A 22,808-nucleotide genomic window follows, 5' to 3' on the forward strand; every position below is an offset into this window, starting at 1 on the left:
TTAACAGCTGCATAAAAAAAATCTATTTTACAGGCACCACCAATCTTCAAAATTCTGGGATATTCATTTCATTTTTATTGACGATGTATATTCATTAATTAGTGTGAGTGCTACATTATAAAAGACTTTGTATTAATTTCTGCCAGTGTTACAATTTGTATATAAATTGATCATAAGTTTTTTCGGAAAAAGAACAAATGAAATTTGTAAAAATATTTGGTTTACTGATACATATAGCTTATAGGCGTAATTAGATATATTTCAACATTTAGCTTGAATATTTGTACAATTGTACTCGATGAGAAAGTAGATTATTGGAGTTTTCAACATTACCAAAAAAAGAAAAAAGAAAAATACTAGTATTAAGGACACTAGCACTGAAAGTAAGTTTGACTTCTAGTAAGTTTAATAAACGAGTAATGAAACTTTATTTAGGTTGCAATGACAATTGACAACTAATGATAAAGAATTGCAACTCAAATCTTTGATCCAAACGGTGACAAAATGTGTTTGGAATCAAAGATATGGTTGAAATGCATGTTCACAATTTTGTTGGAAATAGTTATTTAAAGTAAGCCAATACACCCACAAAGGGTGCATTGATGTATGTGGTTGGCTCGGATTGTTCCACGTCATATCTCGAGTCTTTGAATGTATCATCCTCAGCAGGTCCTCCCACAATTGCACCTATTAGCAAGTTTGGATTCGGATCTTTGCTACTGAAATATGGGTCGCCTGCATGACACTCAATGTGCTTTGGGTCCTTATCAATGGAAGGTAACACAGAACCACGGTGATGTATTTTCTGAGGAAACTTGTTCCCAAATCCCACCATGTATGACATCCCTAATGGGTTGCTTCCTAGTATATAATCAACCTGTAATATCGCAAATTACATTATAATAAATTCTTTTATCACAGTTTATTAATAATATAATATTGTTATGTTTTCAAACTGTCATCTGAATTGAGAGAATATTTTTTGTATACATACATATATATATTATATATATATATGGCACATATATACCTGTCCTTTGACAAAATTCACCATCCTATCTGGGGTGACAACAACATTGTTGCCGCAATCAACAACTTTTTTGTGAACTTGCATGTAGTGAGCATAAACTATAAGAAGAAATGAGATGGATGTTGTATGTTGCAGGTTACTTCCTCCGGGTTTGAACAAGAGCCCGCCTAATATGAAGGAAGAAAAAAAGAATTACGCATAATTAAGATCATGAACATATACTGAATTAATATGTATACTTTGCGTAATTGCTCTATATATTTTGAATGTATGGTCTTGATATAATGTCTTATTCTACCTGGTGAATATGAGACTGATTTGGGAGCAGGTGATTCGGGCAAAATGGAGCATACCAACTGGTCTGCTTTGGGAATAAAGGGATCAGAACTGGAGGGATCAGCCATTACCCACTGAAAATAATTAATGAAGAAAACTTTAGGTTGAGCTGCATATATATAAAAGTTCATGACTATAAAAAAAGAAAAGAAAATGAAGTTTAAACAAATAATTAAGAAGTGACCTGAGAAACAAGTATGTTAATGCCAGCATGCTTTGCATCCCATCCAAATTCATGGGACTCACCACCTACGTTTGGAACAGGTTGGCCATTCACATTTCTTATTACAGTGGTGGACTCCAAAGAGTGTATGTTCTTTCTCACATAGTCCCAATATTTAGGCATCTTGGTTGCCTTGTATAACCATGAAGCTCCCCAAACCAATTCATCCTGCATCATATATATAGTCAAACAAATAAAACTCCGAAAACGAAATTAAGGTCATTTCATTGAGAGATAGGATTCTCTCTTGATATTTTTTGTACCGATCTTGTATTTATATTCAAAACGATGTCAGTTTAAGATTGACGCATAATGAATTAAATTCAACAATACCATGTAGCCATCAAAGTCACAGTAAAATGGGCATGCTGCGTTGCCAATACTGTCATTGTAAGATCCCCTGTACTTGTCTGCAAATTCAAACACCTAATATCCCATAGACAGAAAAATTTAATTATTAGCCCAAAAGTTCAATATTTATGCAAAAGTACTCCAATATCAGTTATATACCCTGATGGCTCGGCTAAGAAGCTGATTAGAGTAGCCCCTGTCTGAATGTTTAAACACCATGGAAGAAGCTGCAAGTGCAGCTGCAATCTCGGCTGAGACTTCAGAACCTGGCTTTTGGGTATTTACTGCATAAGAGGTTCTGGGGGTGTCCATGTCTTCAGGCCTTTGCCAACAAGTGTGGTCGCCATTTGGGTCACCAACTACCCCAACAACAGTGTTAGGCACAGCTGTGGCTTTAAGCAAATAATCAGTCCCCCATCTTATAGCTTCCAAAGCATGTGGAAGGTCCCGGCCCATTGACCCTCCGAACTCTATCACACTCCATGCCAACATTGTTGTTGTGAAGGCCATGGGAAAGTTGAACTTCACATTGTCACCTGCATCATAGTAACCTCCCACCAGATCCCTCTGAGGAGTAATGTACAATTGTCAATGTTTGAATCGATCTGAAGGCAAAAGGTCTACTAAATGATGTGGTTCATAAATGTGGTTTATTGTATTTGATTGAGCATTAAAGTAGTGTGTCCAATGAACTTTATTAACAACATTTAGGACCTGTTTTGTATACGGAATTGATTTATTGGAAATTAAGTAATTAATTTATCTTCTTAGATCTTCAAAACTTAAACCAAATAGCCCTAAACTGCAAATCCAGAATTTGGGATATCAACTTTACTGTTTACAAGTGAAAAAGCTAGTGATGCAAAAGTGATGGTTGACTTCTTTTCATGGTAAAAGAAGTCAACGAAACATGAAACAAAACCAATGACAAAAAGTTTAATCAAAGATCTAAATTAATTAAAAATGTGTTAATTAAAGGGCAGTTGGATGAGGTCTCAAATTTGCATCTTCCTTCTCCGTATTAAAAAAATAAAAAGAAGCAAATTTGAGGGCTCATCAAATAAATGTATAATATAGATATATTTAATAAGTGTAAATATGTATCCGTATAAATGTAATTGTTGTGAAAAATAAATGATCGTAATTCAAAATGAGTTTATATTCAAATAATAAAACATTATCATATCATTTTAAGGAAAATTTGATAAGTGTAGCAGTGCTCCATATCTTATTACAACCGGTAAAACAAATATATATATATATATATATATCCATGAAATAAGTGAGTGAGAGAGATACATGAATGTCACTGCCATCTCGTAGGGCAGAATGTTTCCTCCAAGTCATTCGTTGGGAAGGCGGTAACCTCCCCGACCTCTGCCCTTCGAAGAACAAAATGCTCTTCGACAAGGCATCTGCGTAGTTATATTGTGATGATGAAGCCACGCTTGCAGCTGCAGTTGCAGTTGCCATTGCCAACATCAACAGCCCTGTCCCTGCTGCTAATATCAACACCCTGCTAATTGCAAGCTGGAAATTACAAGTACCACACATATTGATTTTACTCATCGTCATTTCAATTCTCTACTGTATACCCAGAAGAGATCGAGCAAATCTCACAGATTTTGGTCTGTATAGTGCGTTTAGAGGGCGAGGGAGCACATGTATATATATATATATATAGTACGTGGGCATGCATGTTCCTGCCGTATGTAAATTTGGCATGTAAAATACACACCTTTAAACTTAGTTGTAAATGCCTTATAACTTTTCAGAGCCATTCCATAAGTACCCAAATCTGGGGTGGTCAGTATCTGGATTTTGCTACTATATGCAAAGTATAAAGCATGTTTTATTATATTTTCTTTTATATAATTACCAGGATATTTTGTTTTTGTACTTATTTTGCTTATCTATTTTCTTTACTATTATAAAGTCAGAAGAAAAATTTGTTATTACATACTTCACCAAAAATAAGATTGCCCAATATACTCTTCATTTAATGAAACAGTTATATAAAAATAACCTAATAAATAAAGGTATAATTGTAAAATAAATTTTAAAAAATAGAAAAAGACATCTCACCACTTTAAAATAAAAAAGTAAAAATGTCAATTGACACACACGTGGCGTGTGCCAAGAGGCTAAGTATAAATAGAGGTAGAAGGAGGAGTAAGGTTAAATTTTCAAATAACTCAAAACTACCCTGCTTAAAAATATATACAACAAGAAAATGGTATAATATAAAGAGAGGGTGAATTAGTAAAATTGAAAGGATTAAACAAAATTAAAAATTTAACATATGAGATTATAGATAAGAACCTCACTATTTTGGTAGTTTCCACACTCTTTCTATGGAGAAATTATTCTGTATAACCGATATATTAACACGTGGTATAACTAATTTATGTGTTATAATATGAGTGAATGTTATTAATAGTATATCCTACTAATATAAACATATCGTCCAATAATATCCTTACACGTTGGATTGGTTATACCACGTGACGGTGTATCGGTTATACCCTTTAATTTTTCCTCTCTATGGATCCTTTTGTTGTCATCCACGCCTCACTCTCATCCCTCTCAAGTCTCAGCCTGGGTGTTAAACAGATATTGGGACTGTGCAGGAGTTCATCGCCACTGTTGAAAAGGTAAGTGCATGTTTCTTTCAGAAAAGAGAAAAACACACACATATATAACTTCAGACCCTATGCTTCTTTAATTCTCTTTTCATTGATTCGATTTATCAAGAAAGTGCATGTAAAGATATGCTTTACAATGGAAACAATGGCCGTACGCGAATGCATGTGAAGGTAAAATATATTTTCCACTACTCCAAAATTCAATATAGTTTGTAAATTGAATTGTTTTCGCTTCACACATAGATAGACCATTAAATTTGTCCTGTTTACGACCATTAACTACCAATATTTTTCTTTTCCACAAAATATGAAAGGACTTCATTGACTATATAATAAATAGTTTTAAATTGGGTAAATCATTTACGAGTTTTGACTAATTGAAATTAAATTTAATGTTGTACTTTGTACTTTTTTTTTATTTGTTCAATGATTTCAATCTTAACCACTTTATTAATTACCAATCCAAAAATTATCAATTCATGGATATGACTTGATCTACACCCCCAAAAGTGTTATGAATTGACCATTTTTTGTCACTCTTTTTAATTAATAATAGATATTTGCAATAATCTTTGGCAAATCACAAAGAATCTCAACTCGATCATATGATATCTTTGACCCAATAGTCATGAAATCAAGAGGCTCTCCACCAAAATGTTTGTGGAATTAGCTAGCCAGGGAATTAGTGATCTAATTAAAGTAAGCCAAGACACCCACAAAAGGTGCGTTGATGTATGTTGTTGGCTCCGATTGTGGAACATTAAGCCGTGAATCATCGAATGTATCATCCTCAGCAGGCCCACCCGGAATTGCACCCATTAGCAAGTTTGGATTCGGATCTTTGCTTTTGAAATATGGGTTGCCTGCTTGGCACTCAATGTGCTTTGGGTGCTTATCAATGGAAGGTAACACAGAACCACGGTGATGTATTTTCTGAGGAAACTTTTTCCCAAATCCCACCATGTACGACATCTTTAATGGATTGCTCCCTAGTATATAATCCACCTGTATTTAAAAATCACATATCAGGCATTAAAATTATTGACTATTGATTGTATGGTCCAAACTCACTATCTGACAAAAAAATATTACCCGATAAATAATATATACCTGTCCTTTGGTGAAATTCACTAGCCTAGCTGGAGTGACAACAACATTGTTGCCACAGTTAACAACTTTGTTGGCAGCTTTCATGTAGCCAGCATAAACTAGAAGAAGAAACGATAAGGATGTCGAATGTTGCAGGTTACTTCCTCCTCGTTTAAACAAGAGCCCACCTAATATGAAAACGGAAAAAGAAAATACGTGTAAGATAACAAACATACACTTAATCAATGTGTGAATGTATATATATTCTGAATTTACGGTCTTGATTTACAATTTGACAAATAACATATCAAATATTATATATAGAAAGTACCTGGTGAGTATGAGACTGATTTGGGAGAAGGTGATTCGGGCAAAATGGAGCATACAAGCTGGTCCGCATTTGGAATAAACGGATTTGAAGTTTTGGGATCAGTCATTACCCACTGCAAATTAAACAATTAAAAAAAAAATTAGGACGAACATATGCATATACAAGGTTGATCGATCACCCTTAAAAGAGAAGAAAATGATATGTATTGTTATAAGCTAAAAAGGTGACCTGAGAAACAAGTATGTTAATGCCGGAATGTTTTGAATCCCATCCAAATTCAGTGACAGCTCCATTTAGGTATGGAACAGCATCCCCATTTACATTTCTTATTACAGTGGACTCTAAGTAGTGTATGTTCTTTGTCACATAGTTCCAATAATTAGGCGCCTTGGTTGCCTTGTATAACCATGAAGCTCCCCAAACCAATTCATCCTATCAGTCACACAAAATTAATTATATATTGTGCATTTAATCAAAATTTCATTTCAATATATAACACAGCATGTAACGTAATACGATTCAATCAAGGAAATTTGACCACTAATTAAACAAGGAAAGCAAAATTAAGGGCACTTAATGAATTAAATTTACCATGTAGCCACTAAAATCGCAGTAAAAGGGGCACGCTCCTTTACTAATACTGTCATTGTAAGACCCCCTATGCTTATCTGCAAATTCAAACACCTTGGTGGCTCTGTTAAGAAGCAAAGCAGAGTATGCCCTGTCTGAATGTTTAAACACCATGGAAGAAGCTGCAAGTGCAGCTGCAATCTCAGCCGAGACTTCAGAACCTGGCTTCTGTTTATTTACTACATAAGAGGTTCTTGGGGTATCCATGTCTTCAGGCCTTTGCCAACAATTGTGGTCACCAATTGGGTCACCAACTACGCCAACAACAGTGTCAGGCACAGCTGTGGCTTTAAGCAAATAATCTGTCCCCCATCTTATAGCCTCCAAAGCATGTTGACGATTTGAACCCATTAAATTTCCAAACTCTATGACACTCCATGCCAACATTGTTGTTGTGAAGGCCATGGGAAAGTTGAACTTCACATTGTCACCTGCATCATAGTAACCCCCTACCAAATCCCTCTAAGGGCGTAACGGAACGTACCATAATATCAGCACACAAAAAATAAACAATGATATGAATTTTATTATCAGCGAACAAACAATGATGCTTACACCAATATCAGAGCCATCCTTTAGGGCAGAATCTTTCCTCCAAGTGACTCGTTGGGAAGGCGGTAACTTTCCGGACCTCTGCCCTTCAAAAAACAAAATGCACTTCGACAAAGCATCTGTGTAGTTATGTGATGAAGCCACAGCTTTCGCAGCTGTGGCCATTGCCAACATCCCTGCTGCTACTATTACCACCCTTGTAAGGGAATATCTACACATGATTTTACTCATTATTTCTCTTCCTCACACTTTTTTTTTTTTGGCCAATCTCTTCCTTACACTTAAACCCACTTTTTTAGTACAATTTTTGAACAAAATATTTCTAGTAGAACATCAAGAAATGCATGAGCCAGGGATATTTATATATAAGGCTTGTGTGGTAGATCTGATCACTATGTGCTCTCTCACTATCTGCTGTATAACAGAGTTGGCATATTCTTAAATGTCAAATTTCGTTTTGGATTTTATTCCTTATTTCTCTGCATCTTGCGACAGTGATACACTGCATCCATTTTCATAAAGGAGTAAATTTTGGGTGTGACACTAACACCGCATGGTGGCGTTACTAATCCACACAAAAATTTCCTTCATAAGGCAGATGATTAACATAGAACACACAGGGTGACAGGGTTGGTAACTTTGGTAATGCGTTATCCAATTTTTATGAACCCAAATTTTAATGTCACATATATTCAAGAACCATTCCATAATTACCCAAATCAGAGGTGGTGATTATCTGGTTATGTAGTATATACAAGTGGTTATCTTTTTCTGTTATTGTTACTTCCTTTTCCGGTTAATATATAGATTCTTTAGCATTAGAGTACTAATTGATCGATATCATATTTGGCATTATGCATGCATGCAGATCATTGTGATATCATGGATTCTGGGCTTGGGAATCATAGGCATCACTGTCTGTTACCTCAGCACAGGCTTCGTGGGATCTAATGTCCAAAAAAAAATCATAGCCAAGTAAAAGTCAACTAAAAACAAGTAGAGGAAAACCAAGAAGATGTAGATGATCTGAATTGGGTTGCAAATAAAATTGTGTGACAAATGACAAAAAACTTTCCCAGATAAAAAAAAAAAATTGACAAAAAAATTCATCTGGATCATATGATCTCTTTGATCCAATAGTCATGAAATGAGAACGCCAAGAACCTCTCTCCCTACACCAAAATGTTTGTGGAATTAGCTAGCTAGGAGTTAAGTAGTGATTTAAAGTAAGCCAATACACCCACAAAAGGTGCGTTGATGTATGATGTTGTTGTTGGCTCGGATTGTGAATAACCGGAGAATCTTGGAATCATCGAATGTATCATCCTTAGCAGGTCCACCCGGAATTGCACCTGTTAGCAAGTTTACCCACCCGGATTTGATAGGCTGCCTGCAGAAATAGTTTACCCACCACATAACAATTTATTCGAGCCATTTCATAATTACCTAAGTCAGAGCTGGTGATTATTTCAAAAAATTGATTAAGCCTGTGTATACATATACACATATATCATACGAATACATAAATTTTGTATGTAGGCCGAGAAATTAAATAGCTTAAATTTTGTTGTATGAATAAGGTTAATGACATATATTTTTGAGAAGGTATATCTCTAACCAACTTTCTTTCTTTCTTATTTGTTTTGCATGATACAAATACAAAATCAATTGTAACCAAGTTGAAAATCTATATATGAGCTAGCTTGGCTAGGATGAATGTGATTTGAAGTAAGCCAAAACACCCACAAGAGGTGCATTGATGTATGTGGTTGGCTCCGAGTGTACAAAATCCTCTCGAGAATCAGCATATGAATCCTTGATATCTGGTCCTCCAACAACAGCCCCAATTAGCAAATTAGGGTTTGGATTCTTGCTATTGAAGTAAGAGGTTCCACCTCTGCAATCAATTTTTTGGGGTTGTTGACCAACTGATGGCAAGGACGAGCCACGGTGATGAATTCTCTGAGGAAATTTTTGACCATATCCCACCATATATGACATGTTCAATGGGTTACTCCCAAGTATATAATCCACCTGCAATATCAGTCGGTCCAAATTGATAATTCGAGCATCCAATTTTTCAGTCTTCTAAATACATAGTAAATACCATGATGAAAATGTGGCACATAATTAAGTACCTGGCCTTTTGCAAGTTGTACAAGCCTAGCAGGAGTGGCAACAACATTGCCGCAATGAACTACTCTCTTGGCTTGAGTCAAATAACGAGCATAAGCAACAAGAAGAAATGACAGAGACGTTGCATGCTGCAGATTACTTCCTCCGGGTTTAAACAAGAGCCCACCTAATTAATGCACAATTTAATAAACAAATTAGTCACTGGGAAGTGGGAAGTGGGGGCTTGCAATATCCAAATTAGAGAATTGGATTAATTAGTACCTGGAGAATATGACACTGACATGGTTGGTGATTCAGGCAACAAAGTGCATACGAACTTGTCTGCATTGGGAACAAAAGGACTAGAACCAGTAGTGGTACTAGACAGGACCAACTGTGTACCAAAACATGAAGAGAACGTTGTATTAGGCAAAAATTAGTAATGGGTTAAGTTTAGTACCAAATGTGCTAACGATTGATATAATGTTGTAATTAGTACTAATTAATCACCTTGGAAAGGAGTACATTGATGCCTGCGTGCTTTGCATCCCATCCAAACTCTGCAAAGCTACCACCAACAAATGGGACACCATCTACATTTCTCATAATAGCCTTTTCCAAATAGTGTATGTTTTGCAAGACGTAATTCCAGTAGAGAGGTGCCTTAGTTGCCTTAAACAACCATGCTGCTCCCCAAATCAATTCGTCCTATATAAATACAAGAAATTGTCACATGAAAATAAAGATCAAATACTACATTAATTGATCAATATATAATCTTGTTCTTAGCATTGGTTTGCATATATACCTCGTAGCCACTGAAATCACAATAAAATGGACAGACCCACTCTTTAAGTGCATCATTATATGATCCCTTGTTCTTATCTGCAAAATCAAACACCTAGTACTCCATGCACAAATTAAGTAAGTAGAATGCAATAATAAGGTATGGTTAAGGCATATATAAGTACAGTCAACAGTGATTAATCTCATTTTGCAATTACCATTCTAGCCCTTTTGAGAAGCCTGGCAGAGTACCCCTTATCAATTGACCTAAACACCATGGAAGAGGCTGCAAGGGCAGCTGCTATTTCAGCCGAAACTTCGGAACCCGGGAACTGTTTACTGACAGCAAAGGGGGTTCTAGCGGTGTCCATGTCTTCAGGCCTCTCCCAGCACTCGTGGTCGCGGTAAGGGTCGCCAACTTGGACAAAGACAAAGCCAGGAATGCTTGTGGCTTTGAGGAAGTAGTCAGTGGCCCATCGAATGGCGTCGAGTGCATGTGGGAGGTCTGAGTTCATGTCCTTCCCAAACTCTAAAACGCTCCATGCCAACATAGTCGTTGAGAATGCCATGGGAAAGTTGAACTTCACATTGTCACCGGCATCGTAGTAACCCCCTACCAAATCAACCTGATCATCACAACTATATGTGAGTTAATTGTATAAAGAGTTTTTTACATGTGTAGCGACCAAATTTTGGGTCGTCTCACGTTGTAACTTAATAAGAAAAAATTAAACCACATTATCACTTTAATTTAAAATTTTATTACAATTTGACACCCATACCTAACAACGTTATTTCGTGATTACATACTTTACGAAGGGAAAAATGAGAAGCAATAAACTACTTTTTCAACAGTAAGCAATAAAGTACCCTTTCAATTAATGCATTGAAGCCTTGCCAAATTTACAGCTTTTGGCCCATCGAAAGGAAAAAGAAAATGGAAACTGTTGGATCCTGTAACTGTTGTCATGCCTAAATTTATGAGATTTTATCATTTGCAACCGCTATATAATAAGGCACACAAATGGGCATCTTTATTTGGCAGTTTTAGAATTTAGGAATGAGTATATGACAAATTTTTTATAACAAATTTATATATAATGACGTAATATTTTTATATTTATATTTCTCAGCAAATAAAATTTCTTTGATGTCTGGTAGCATCCATCATCTACCAAACAATATATGGAGTTGAAATGCTGGATTTCTCAGGTTTCTAAACACCTCATCTAGTCATCTAAAGGGCAAAACAAAGTTTTTTCTTTGGTTCTTGATTGATCATATGAACATCCTAAAAACTACTCTATGTAATGTGACTAAAAACTTTCTATAATTTGTGTAATAAGAGTATATTAAATCTAAGGAAGTAGCAATTTCTATCAAAATTCAAGAATGAACCCACATAGAAGAGAGAGAGAGAGAGAGAGACTTACACCAACTTGAAAGCCATCAGATAGGGCAGAATCCTTCCTCCAAGTCATTCTCTGAGAAGAAGGCAACTTGCCAGACCTCTGGCCTTCAAAGAACAATATGCTCTTGGTCAAAGCATCTCCATAGTCATGTGCTGAAGCCACCGTCGTCGCCATCACCACCACCATCAACGCCGCCACTAAGCTCCCCAACCTCAACCTCATCTCAAGTACTAGACTACACATTGTGATCTCTATCTATCTACAATACTACTTGTGACTATATATATATACAACTTATATATGCGTGTACATCTGTATTTCCTATATAAGTAGCCAGATTAGGGCCTAAAATTACTGATGGAATTAAATGAAGAAAAGTAGGGGCAAGAGTAACAGTGCGGATGTCCGCTGATTACTAGCTTACAAGGGAAGCAAATATATATAATACCAATTACCAAAAAAAAGAAGAGGACATTGGTGAGAGAGAGATGGAGGCAAAGGAACTAACGAATTTGGGAGGCGCTTCCGGAGCCTCCTCCGTGTAAGTTGGTGAATGAATGAATGGAATGAATCTTCTTCATGTATTGCTATAAGTCCACTTAGTTTCATTCAGTGTATCGATCTGAGAATTGAGAATTAGTACTACTAACTCAAACTGACGGCTCTTGTGGGCAAAATAGTAACTGCGTGGATTACACTCCTAACTTCCTTCTTTGACTATTTGAATTCAATAACAATTCATACCATATATGTATTAAATTATTTTCCCTATTCCCAATTCCCTAATTAATTAATATGGAATGTTTCTCATACATTTGTTCTTGATTGATTTCACATTTTCATGGACACTCAATATGCCCATTTGGGTATGTCAAACGCCACCCCATAAAAGTATATATGAATGTCAAAGGAAATCTCATTAATGAAAATTTTTAAGGAAACCCAATTAATATTATTGGAGTTTTTGGCAGTTATCCATGTAACTTAATAACGTTCCAAACAGAGAACAGTTTTGCTCACCTCCTTTAACTCAGGTGTATACTCACCTCCTATCTAAAATGCTGTCATGTGTTTAAAACATTAACCATGAGTTAATCTATTGTATTTAATTATTTATGATATTATAATGATGAGAGAGAAAAATAATTTGACAACTCTTTTCAACTTTTATCCTTATTTTTTATTACTCAACTTTTTTCCACTTTTTTATTACCTATTAATTTTTATTTTTTTTATTTAATTATTTCTAATAATTTTTGCTTCTTTTGTTTTTTTGCTCTTCTCCAGTACGCCTCTAGTATCTAAAAAACCATATGCATTTAATAATTTTTGCTTTTTTTTTTTTTTCCTCTTTTCTAGTATGCCTCCAGTACCCAAAAAATCACATCCAATTTTTTTGGGTCTTCTCATGTATACACATTTTATCTAATTTTTTAATTAATTAAAAAAAATAATCCAACAACACTTTTTTTTTTTTTGCCTAAGAATTCTTCTTTCTTGTCTCATACATGACATTTTCAGATCAAACAAATTCTTAGGTCAATCCAAGGTGTTGCAGCATTTGAAGAGAGAATAATAGTTGCAACGACATAATTTTTTTTTTTTGAACTCATGTAACTTTTTATTGGATTTTCTATGTATGTAAATGAGTTGTTTTAGATTTTTGTTTGGCCAACATTTTAGATTAAACTTTGCAAATGAGTTTTTTGTTCGAATTGCAAATGTGTTGTTAGAATATTTTTATTTTTTAATTAATTAAAAAAATAGATAAATGTGTATACAGGAGAAGATCCAAAAAAAATGGATGTGATTTTTTGAATGCTAGAGGCGTACTGGAAAAGAGCAAAAAAACAAAAGAAGTAAAAATTATTAGAAATAATTAAATAAAAGAGAAAGAGAAATTAACGGGTGATAAAAAAAAGTTGAGTAATAAAAGATAAGGATAAAATAAGAAAAGAGTTGTCAAATTATTTTTCTCTCTCATCATTATAACATCATAAATAATTAAATACAATAGTTAACTCATGATTAGTTTTTTAAACACTTGGCAGTATTTTAAATGGGAGGTGAGCATACACCTGAGTTAAAAGAGGTGAGCAAAACTGCTCTCTTCCAAACAAGAAATTAACAAAAATGATTATTATACTAGGACAAGCCAAGGAGTAAAATTTCGAAATTTTCGGCGAAATTTCGCCGAAAATTTCGTTTTTTAAGGGTATGTAAATTTTAACATTATACCAAATTAATTTCGAAAAATTTCGCCGAAATTTTCGAGTCACGGGGTGGGAGGCGCGGGTTCTGGGCGAGTGAGGAGGCTCGAGGCTAGCTGGGCAAGGAGGGAGGAGGCGAGCGATGGGCGCGGACGGTGGATCTGTGCGAGGTGAGGAGCGGCGCGAGGCTGGCTGAGCGCGGACGGTGGATCTGTGCGAGGTGAGGAGCGGCACGAGGCTGGCTGAGGAAGGAGGGATGAGGCAAGCAGCAGGCGCGGGCGGCGCAGGCGGTGCGGGAGGAGGGCGCAGATCTGGTGGCTGGGGAAGGACTGAAGGAAGGGAAGACCAGTGGGGGAAGAAGAGGAAAAGAAAAGAAAAAAAGAGGAAGGGCACGGGGGAAGAAGAAGAAAAGGGAGAAAAAGAAAAGAAGAGAAAAGAAAGGAAAAGGAAAAAAAAAGAAGAGGAAGGGCACGGGGGAAGAAGAGGAAAAGGGAGAAAAAGAAAAGAAGAGAAAAGAAAGGAAAAGGAAAAAAAAAAAAAAAAGAAGAGAAAAGAAAAAAAAAAGAAAAGAAAAGGAAAGAAAAAAAAGAAGAGAAAAAAAGAAAGAATTATTTTTTTTTTAAGGTAGATTGAGATTTGGAGTCTTTAGACAATTGGAAAGAAAAAAAAAAGGTTTGAGATTTTATTTGGGGTTTGATCTGGTCATTTTTGTGTTTCGTTTAGTTATAAACATAAATTATGAAAAAGAAATTTATCCCCTTATCATGAAATTTCATTTTCTTAATGGTTTTCCAATTTTGATAATTTGTAAAATTGAAATTTTAAGTAAACAGTTGTCGGCGCTGCTGCTATCGGATTGGTTCTATTTTAACCCAATTCGGCTTAATTTAACTATCGAAGACCATTTCCAAGTCCCTTTGAGCAAGCTTGCTACTTTTCGTTGCCACATTAGTGATTTATTCGTGTAATTTTATTATGTAATTATTAATTAGTGAAGTATTTTTTTAACAGTATTGTCTCCGGCGCACATTATATTCATTATATATCACATGAAATCTACTATATTATTTAATTTCTTCAATGTTTTTTATCAATGTAGTAGATAATATGTTAAATAAACATATGGTCAAGTTTCATTCAAAATTTCCATATTTTGATAGCAATTTTCGACGTTTTTTTCTAATTTTATCGAAATCGAAATTTTAATCGAAATTTCCTCGAAAATTTCCGTCGAAATTTTCATCGAAAATTTCCTCGAAACCGAAATTTTACTCCTTGGGACAAGCTAGTAGGATTTTGCTTTCGTGGGTCTGAATTTTAAGGGAAAATATGTTTGTTTGATTGTCAAAAGGGAAAGAATGTACTTTCTTCCCAAAACCAAAAGTCATCAACACACGGAAATGATTTTGAAGCCGAGAATAAAGGCGAAGTTACCATGAAAGCACCTTTACTCAAGGTAGCAGATAGGGATAAAGAGGCCAGTAATATAGTAGAAGCCCATTTTCATGGCGTTGAAATTGTGTGTTATATAGAATTGAATAAACGGCAAAGGCCAACCTTCAGTAAGGGACGGCTCGGCCCAATTCATTTTCCGTCTTAATGGCCCCACTTTCTACTAAACCAAAATTATGATCTAGTGGTTCATCCTCGATTCCACCACTCAACAAACCAATAATAATAACGAAAAACAAAAGATGAAAAACCGTCCTTACTGAATGTACTAAACAAAGGTTTATGTTTATCAAATAATTTAAATTACTTTTTGATCAAAAAATAATAATTTAAATTACTCAATTCTTTATTACATTTTCATATGCTTACTGGATATATTGGTTTAGATTTCATTGGATATTCATATGGAAATCATGTCAGTTTTTTAATTTTGAGATCCAATAGAATTCTTTAAAATCATTGAAACTAATCAAATTCGATTGAATTAGATCATTCAATATGAGCGGATTGCATTTAATTTTGAACACCAAATGAATACCAATTTATAGCACCAATTGGCATTCATGCTAATATTTTTTGACACTTAAATTTGATGAGTTCACCTATTAACAATAAAGTTTAAATTTATGAAATCGAAGTTGGCTAATGGAAATGTTCCATATGAATTTCTACTATGTTCAAACTTTATCACTAGCGATAGTGAGACTGGATTTAAACTACTGCCATTATCTCCTGGGCTCAATATAGCAGGCGAGTGGGCTAGAGTTGGGCTTATGCAAGCCCAGTTGAAATTGCAAATAGGGGCCCAGAAAAAAAAAAAAAAGATGGAAATCAATCATAATTTTTATTTTTATTTTTTATCAACAACCATACAAGTTTAAGCTATACTCTTGGTATGCAATCTTTCCTCCAGACCTTATGATTGGATATAATTGAAAAGATGTTCTCTTTGTAGAGAATGTATAACACTCAGAATTTTAATATGGAATATGGGTTTAGTTTAACAAAATCGATCATAGTCGATCATTAGGAATTGAAAATTAATCAAGGACATTTGTGATAAATTTAAGTTGGAATACCTACTTTATTCATGGTTGAACAACTTGAACTTGAACCACAAAGAAAATGGTTTCGCTTACTTTACAAACTAAATTGGCACATGGCCCATGGGGTTACCCTAAACTTAAGGGCTGGGTATTGGACATTGAGTGATGGAAGAACATGGCTCCTTTCGTTCAAGGAACTATTACTTTCAATGTACATGATCCAATAATATCAAATTACTCAACCAAAATTAATTACTTTAATTTAATATCGTACTACATGGGCATCATGCGTACGGAACATCTATATGTTTCTTAATTAATTGCATGCATTTTCTTAATTACTATAGAGTCTATAGTCAATGTGGCTTAAATGTGGCCCATAAAAGTACTCACTAGGACCAACTAATGTGTTTGACAAGAGGCGTGTTTAATATTATAAAAATTAATTATATACCTACCTTTTGATTTTCTTGGTGATCTTGATTGTACTTCTCCTAGCTATAGCTTGCTAGCGAGTTCCTAAACCGTTAAGTAGTTGAGGAATTCAAGCAATCATATGAGTGGCGCGCAATTTCATTCTAATTAATTATCACATTGCATTGTAATATATGTTAGTGTATCAGTGTATGTATGTTTTTCTTCCACACAAACACATGCATGTATCAATTTAGATATTACTTCATAATTCAAATCCTACAATATTACACTTATAGATCATATTATTAATCAAATTTATCAAAAATTAATAGAACCCATTTGCATTGAAATATGCAAAACTATATAACACAAATAATTTTATCATTACAATATACCGTAAGCCCATGCGTGCTCTAACAACATACTCCAGTATTTTTAAGATCCAATATACTCCAAAACAATGTCATCCCTCTCAATGTCAAGATTCAATATTATACATATAACATGCATTTTGCATCATCAATGAAGTATTTACGTTAAGAGACTAATTAAGAATATATATATATATATGATTTGATAGACAATGTTACGTAAAGCCAACATGGTATATCTTGTTTTGCAATCTTACTCATCATGCATTTACACATACATGTTGTCATCACATCTTTTATATTTCAAACAGGCCAGCCTATCTATCTACTACCCCCTCCTCTTGTTTGTTCCTACATAATACAAACCCCAAAGACATGACCCTCACAAACCTCATCATTGACATCAACCATGGCCATGAAAACAAGTCTCCTCCTAATCTCAATCCTCGTCTTCTCTTCCATCTTCCACTCGGCCCTGTCAAGAAGCCACCACCATTCAAACCGCATTCGCACGTGGTGCAACAAAACCCCTCACCCTGAACCATGCAACTACTGCATGTCTCACAGTCGCCACCACCTCAAACCAAAACATACATCCGAATTTCGAAAAATGATCGTGCAAGTCGCACTCGAGAGAGCTCTCAATGCACGAGCATATGCCTCGAATTTTGGCCCAAATTGTGAAAGCAAACCACAAAAGGCCGCATGGGCGGATTGCTTGAAACTCTTCGACCACACCGTCCTCCAGCTCAACCACACCCTCCAAGGCTTATCCACCAACAAAAGCTTCACCAATTTCGATGCACAGACTTGGCTCAGCGCTGCCTCCACCAACATCGAAACGTGTCGACTCGGGTCATTGGAGCTCAACGTTTCAGACTTCATCATGCCCATCACGTCCAACAATGTGTCCGAGCTCATTAGCAACGGTTTGGCAATTGGATCCCAAATTCCCGACCCGGAAGAAAAAACATACACAGAAGGGTATCCCAATTGGGTTTCGAAACATGACCGGAGGCTGTTGCAAGCTTCAAAAATTAAGGCAAATCTTGTGGTGGCCAAAGACGGGTCGGGTCATTTTCGGACCGTCCAAGCAGCCTTAGATGTAGCAGCAAAGAGGAGAAAGACTAGTAGGTTTGTTATATATGTGAAGAGAGGTGTTTACAAAGAGAACATTGAGGTCAGCAGCAATAATAACAACATCATGCTGGTCGGTGATAGCTCGAGATATACAGTAATCACAGGCAGCCGAAGTGTCAATGGAGGTTCCACCACTTATAATTCTGCCACAGCCGGTAATTAATTAGAATTTGGATTTTCTGCTGTGCTTGTTTTGTTTCGTTTTTATTTAATTTAAATTTTTAGGAACAATAAATTTTCAGGTATTGACGGGCTTGGCTTCATAGCCCGTGGCATCACATTCAGAAACACGGCCGGTCCGACAAAGGGTCAAGCTGTGGCGCTCCGATCGGCCTCCGACCTCTCCGTCTTCTACCGCTGTGCATTTCAAGGCTACCAAGACACCCTCATGGTCCACTCTCAACGTCAATTTTACAGAGAGTGTTACATCTATGGAACCATAGACTTCATATTTGGTAACGCAGCCGTAGTTTTCCAAAGTTGTATTATTTATGTAAGGAGGCCCTTATGGGGCCAGGTCAACGTCATCACAGCTCAAGCACGAAACGACCCGTTTCAGAACACAGCTATTTCTTTCCATAACTGTCAAGTTCGGGCCGCGGCTGACTTGAAGCCCATAGTTGGGGCTGTTAAAACCTATTTGGGCCGGCCCTGGATGCAGTATTCCCGGGTTGTCTTTCTTAAATGTTACTTGGATAGCTTGGTGGACCCAGCGGGCTGGTTGGAGTGGCAGAAAAGTAATTTTGCTCTCAGCACTTTGTATTATGCTGAGTATAAGAATTTTGGGCCTGCCTCCTCCACCAGATACAGAGTGAAGTGGCCTGGTTTTCATGTCATTACTAGTGCAAATGTCGCGTCCAAGTTCACCGTCGGTAGCCTTATTTCCGGGCGGTCATGGCTGCCGGCCACTGGAGTTCCATTCACGTCCGGCCTCTGATCATGTCCTATATATATGTAATATGTATAGTATAATTGGTTGTACTTAATATTTATTTGTTTTGGGAGAAAGATTATTTATATACGTTTGGTGGTTATTGGATTTTTGTACATTATATATAATACATTCTCAAAGAAGAGAAATTATTAAATTAGTTATTGTAATATTGTATTTGGATGAACAAATTTGACGAAGAGAATTAATACATGCACTTTCATCTGACATCTATAATTTTGGTTATATATCTTTTAGGAATTACAAAGCATGCATGCATATATATAAACCTCAATTGAAAACCCCATATAATAGTAATAACTAATTACTAATTAATGTGCAGAATGTTTGTGAACATCTCCTGCAAGGTTACGCATGTCAAAATGCATGGACACCGACTTGATGTGTGAACATGAGATATTTATTTATAGCAGTTGCATGTGCGAGTGTAACGAGTGTTACGCCGAACTTGAAGATTAGAAAGAACAAATTAACAAAAAAAATACTTTACCAACAAGTCAACAACTAAACACCAAATACGTACTTGATTTATACCAACAACTACCTAATATATATATTCTCTGAGTGTATATATATATATGTCTTGTAAGTTGTAACAACCATGTAGCTGGATTAAGAAAACATAAGATTGGATTCCTGTACTTGAGTTAATTTAGCTAATATATGCATAATTGTGGACGCGCGTACTGAAGGTGCAGATTTAAATGGTGGAGGTTCTCAATAAGTGAGAACTTGCATATATGCATGGGAACAAGTTGCTTGTCCAAATACTAATTAATATATATATCAATAATGCTAATCGTCTCACTTTTTTTTTTCAACATTTGTATCTCACCTTATGTGTCATTACTTTACTAGACACCTTTTTAAGTGTGGGATGGGGCGAATGCGCCGACTCCATATAGTTTTTCAACAATTTGAACCGTCTATTTTTTTAGCCTCTATTTATAGATCATCCTTGTAAAAAACTAGTCAAATTAGAAATCATTTACCGATTTAACTTTGATCAAATAAATAAACAAACCAAATATTTTTGACAAGACCGTCTATTCATTTGATCAAAGTTAGATAGACAAATGATTTTTGATTTGGCTAATTTTTTATAAAGATGATCTTTGAATATAGACCTAAAAAATAAAAAGTTCAGATCGTTAAAATACTATATAAAATGAGTCCTATGAGAGATCTCACAAATAAAATTATTTATAAAATCCCACAATGATAGATGAACAAATTAATTAAATTTAATTGTATATATATATATATTTATAGAAAGTCATTGTACAGATAATTAAGAAAATGTTGCAAAGCATGTTTGTTTAGGAAGAACCGATGAACAATTATTGTCCAGTTGATATACAGTATAACAGTGGCAGGCTGTAATGCATTTTAATTTATTTTTCTTGAGGAATCGTCCCAACGTTGAAACCATCACAATTATTTTTCCATCGAGAAGAAAAAAAAAAAGAAACAGTGGGTGCCTACTGCCTACCCATAACGCGTTCTATCGCTGCTTAGAATGTTCAGAGTCAAAGTCAACAACTTAAGAAATAGTCAGACATAAACATATCCAGCTATTTGGGCCATTTGGCATAGCCCATGTAATGTAATTTATGAAATGTAATAGGCCGGACAAATATTCTCCGCGATTTTCATGCCCAAGGCTTCCAAAGTCTTCTATTGCGCGCCCTTATATATAGGTTCTTCTTGGATCCATAGCTGGATCCACTTTCTTTTTTAATCTCTCAATGTTATTTTATTTTCTTCATATCTCATCCATTGAATTCATATATCAATTTGGGGAAAAATAAATCATATCTAAAGATTTGACATAGATCCTCCCCTTCTCAATCTCTATAATTAAATTTCTGTCTATGATTTCATCCATGTAAGCTCATCTAAACAGATCCAATGGACTAGTTCAAAAAAAAGTTGAACCCAATGGTTTATTTTTGTTAATTGAATTTTAATTATGTGGTGGATTATCATGTGAGTAGTATATATTTCTTTTATTTTTCTTCAAATTCCAGAATTTCAGTTGATGAGAAAATAAAATTAATACAATTCAAATGAATAAATGATAATCCATAGATCAAACATTAAAATTGATTAATACAATCCAATTTAATTCTGACCAATGATAGAGAGAGAGAGAGAGAGAGAGAGAGAGAGAGAGAGAGAGAGAGAGAGAGAGAGAAGAGCTGAAGTTTTTTTTTTTTTTTTTACCACTAGGGCATGTTTGGTACATTGTATTACTCTGGATAGGAATAAATAGTCTATGTCAGTTGTTTGGTGTCAACTTGTATTATTTAATTATCTGACTATATAAACTGGACTGAGTTTTTAATACTCTCCTTACCTGACTAACTAAGACAACTCACACACCTGAGATTAGATAATACACGCTTAATTATAAAAAAATTGGGAAAACAAAAATACACTAAAAACCAACAGACGCTATTTTCATCTTCTTCTCTCTAGGGTTCTTCTCTGCTATCTTCTCTACGGGTTATTTTCTTCACTCTTCTCCATGTAACCATCTCTCACTCTCTCTCTATCTCTCATACTCTCTCCAATATGCTTCTTCTTGCTTCTGTTTCTATGTTCTTCTCTCTTCATCTTCTCTTTCTTTATATATTTCCTCTTTTATGTATGGTGTCTGATTATTTCTTCTTATCCTTTCTTTTAGATTTGTTCAATAGATCCTTTTATTACATTTTTTTGGGAATTAGGTTATGATTTTTTTCTTCAAAGTTTTGCTTGGGCGGTGTTTTTCTTTAATTTTCACTAAGTTATTAAAGAATTTTAAAAAATAGTATGATTCGCTGCTATCCGATGGAGCACCAAATACAGTATAACTTAGTCATACTGTTTATCTGAAACAGTACCAAAACAGTCAGTACTTTCCAGAACAGATTAATATTATCCAACAGAAATTAATCAGTACAGTCCGACGTACCAAACAAGCCCTAGGAGTCTAAGCTTCTATCGGGCACTAGCTTCTATTAGATATTCACGTATATGACTCAATTTGTTATTTTATCAAAAAAATATGACCACCTATGTACAATAATTTTTTGGTTTACAATAAACTAGACCATGAGGTACGCCATTGGAATTATATATATAAGGAATTGTTTGGTTGTGAGGCTTCTATGCAGTTCCATTATAAAATCATTTTAGCCCTAATATCATATTCCAGCAAAGGATAAGCTTATAATGTGTTAATTAGTTGGGAACTGGCCGGGATATATTCATTCATGTATAGAATTGAATCAATTAACAAGCATATATATACGCGTGAACTGTGGCCTAGGAGAGATGGACTGGCACGTTCTAATTAAAATCATATCCACGGACCACCATTAATTCTTCATAATCTGTGTATGTTTGAAGAGAATATTACACGTACAGTGCAGGCCGCGTTCTTAAATATAAAAATTATTAATTATATATGTCTTTTATATGATGCAGTCAATTCAATTGCTTGACATGTTCTTTTGTGAGTCTGTCAAGATAGTACACCTAGAATATGTTATAACTAGGAGAAATTATTCTATAACTAGAATATGTGATGGCATCAATATTGGTTGCGTATAGGACATCATAATTGATATATAATAAGAAATTATTCAATAATAAGATAAACATCAAGTATCTCTTTGTGTTCTTCTTATATATTAAATTTTCATATATTTCAATTTATATATTCGCTTACTA

The 22,808-nt window shown here is 35.1% G+C and overlaps 4 protein-coding genes across 4 annotated transcripts; 1 reads left to right on the forward strand and 3 right to left on the reverse strand.

The window, feature by feature from the left end:
• Window positions 1–562: 562 nt before the first annotated feature.
• LOC147289581 (endoglucanase 8-like) lies at window positions 563–2,465 on the reverse strand. The gene is made up of 6 exons (XM_086234854.1): window positions 2,100–2,465; window positions 1,923–2,015; window positions 1,551–1,757; window positions 1,329–1,440; window positions 1,031–1,197; window positions 563–877 (listed from the first exon to the last, which is right to left on the reverse strand). Exons 1-6 carry the CDS (start codon window positions 2,448–2,450, stop codon window positions 563–565), a joined length of 1,245 nt encoding a protein of 414 aa, XP_086090980.1. The 5' UTR covers window positions 2,451–2,465.
• Window positions 2,466–5,275: 2,810 nt separating this feature from the next.
• Window positions 5,276–7,388, reverse strand: LOC147289582 (endoglucanase 4-like). Its single transcript, XM_086234735.1, has 6 exons — window positions 7,191–7,388; window positions 6,597–7,097; window positions 6,234–6,437; window positions 6,006–6,117; window positions 5,696–5,862; window positions 5,276–5,590 (listed from the first exon to the last, which is right to left on the reverse strand). The coding sequence occupies exons 1-6, from the start codon at window positions 7,359–7,361 to the stop codon at window positions 5,276–5,278; spliced, it is 1,470 nt and encodes a 489-aa protein (XP_086090861.1). The 5' UTR covers window positions 7,362–7,388.
• A 1,402-nt stretch (window positions 7,389–8,790) lies between these two features.
• LOC147289583 (endoglucanase 8-like) lies at window positions 8,791–11,679 on the reverse strand. Its single transcript, XM_086238080.1, has 7 exons — window positions 11,522–11,679; window positions 10,307–10,714; window positions 10,111–10,203; window positions 9,813–10,010; window positions 9,585–9,696; window positions 9,326–9,489; window positions 8,791–9,221 (listed from the first exon to the last, which is right to left on the reverse strand). Exons 1-7 carry the CDS (start codon window positions 11,672–11,674, stop codon window positions 8,895–8,897), a joined length of 1,455 nt encoding a protein of 484 aa, XP_086094206.1. The 5' UTR covers window positions 11,675–11,679; the 3' UTR covers window positions 8,791–8,894.
• A 5,726-nt stretch (window positions 11,680–17,405) lies between these two features.
• LOC147289584 (putative pectinesterase/pectinesterase inhibitor 59) lies at window positions 17,406–19,073 on the forward strand. Its single transcript, XM_086238079.1, has 2 exons — window positions 17,406–18,291; window positions 18,379–19,073. Exons 1-2 carry the CDS (start codon window positions 17,406–17,408, stop codon window positions 19,071–19,073), a joined length of 1,581 nt encoding a protein of 526 aa, XP_086094205.1.
• Window positions 19,074–22,808: the final 3,735 nt, after the last annotated feature.

This window comes from Dryas octopetala, chromosome 3 (genome assembly GCF_963921425.1).
Source record: "Dryas octopetala chromosome 3, drDryOcto1.1, whole genome shotgun sequence".
NCBI classification, from domain to species: Eukaryota; Viridiplantae; Streptophyta; class Magnoliopsida; order Rosales; family Rosaceae; genus Dryas; species Dryas octopetala.

What these genes read in the sequence shown, in the direction of transcription:
- LOC147289581 (XM_086234854.1), bottom strand. Translation starts at nt 2,450, where the DNA reads ATGGCCTTCACAACAACAATGTTGGCATGGAGTGTGATAGAGTTCGGA. An exon ending in TTAACATACTTGTTTCTCAG is followed by an intron (nt 1,441 to 1,550) that starts GTCACTTCTTAA and finishes AATTATTTTCAG; the next exon opens with TGGGTAATGGCTGATCCCTC. An exon ending in TGAATTTTGTCAAAGGACAG is followed by an intron (nt 878 to 1,030) that starts GTATATATGTGC and finishes GCGATATTACAG; the next exon opens with GTTGATTATATACTAGGAAG.
- LOC147289582 (XM_086234735.1), bottom strand. Translation starts at nt 7,361, where the DNA reads ATGTTGGCAATGGCCACAGCTGCGAAAGCTGTGGCTTCATCACATAAC. An exon ending in AGGATGGCTCTGATATTGGT is followed by an intron (nt 7,098 to 7,190) that starts GTAAGCATCATT and finishes TTACGCCCTTAG; the next exon opens with AGGGATTTGGTAGGGGGTTA. An exon ending in TTAACATACTTGTTTCTCAG is followed by an intron (nt 6,118 to 6,233) that starts GTCACCTTTTTA and finishes TTTAATTTGCAG; the next exon opens with TGGGTAATGACTGATCCCAA.
- LOC147289583 (XM_086238080.1), bottom strand. Translation starts at nt 11,674, where the DNA reads ATGGCGACGACGGTGGCTTCAGCACATGACTATGGAGATGCTTTGACC. An exon ending in CTGATGGCTTTCAAGTTGGT is followed by an intron (nt 10,715 to 11,521) that starts GTAAGTCTCTCT and finishes TGTGATGATCAG; the next exon opens with GTTGATTTGGTAGGGGGTTA. An exon ending in TCAATGTACTCCTTTCCAAG is followed by an intron (nt 9,697 to 9,812) that starts GTGATTAATTAG and finishes TTTGGTACACAG; the next exon opens with TTGGTCCTGTCTAGTACCAC.
- LOC147289584 (XM_086238079.1), top strand. Translation starts at nt 17,406, where the DNA reads ATGGCCATGAAAACAAGTCTCCTCCTAATCTCAATCCTCGTCTTCTCT. An exon ending in TTATAATTCTGCCACAGCCG is followed by an intron (nt 18,292 to 18,378) that starts GTAATTAATTAG and finishes ATAAATTTTCAG; the next exon opens with GTATTGACGGGCTTGGCTTC.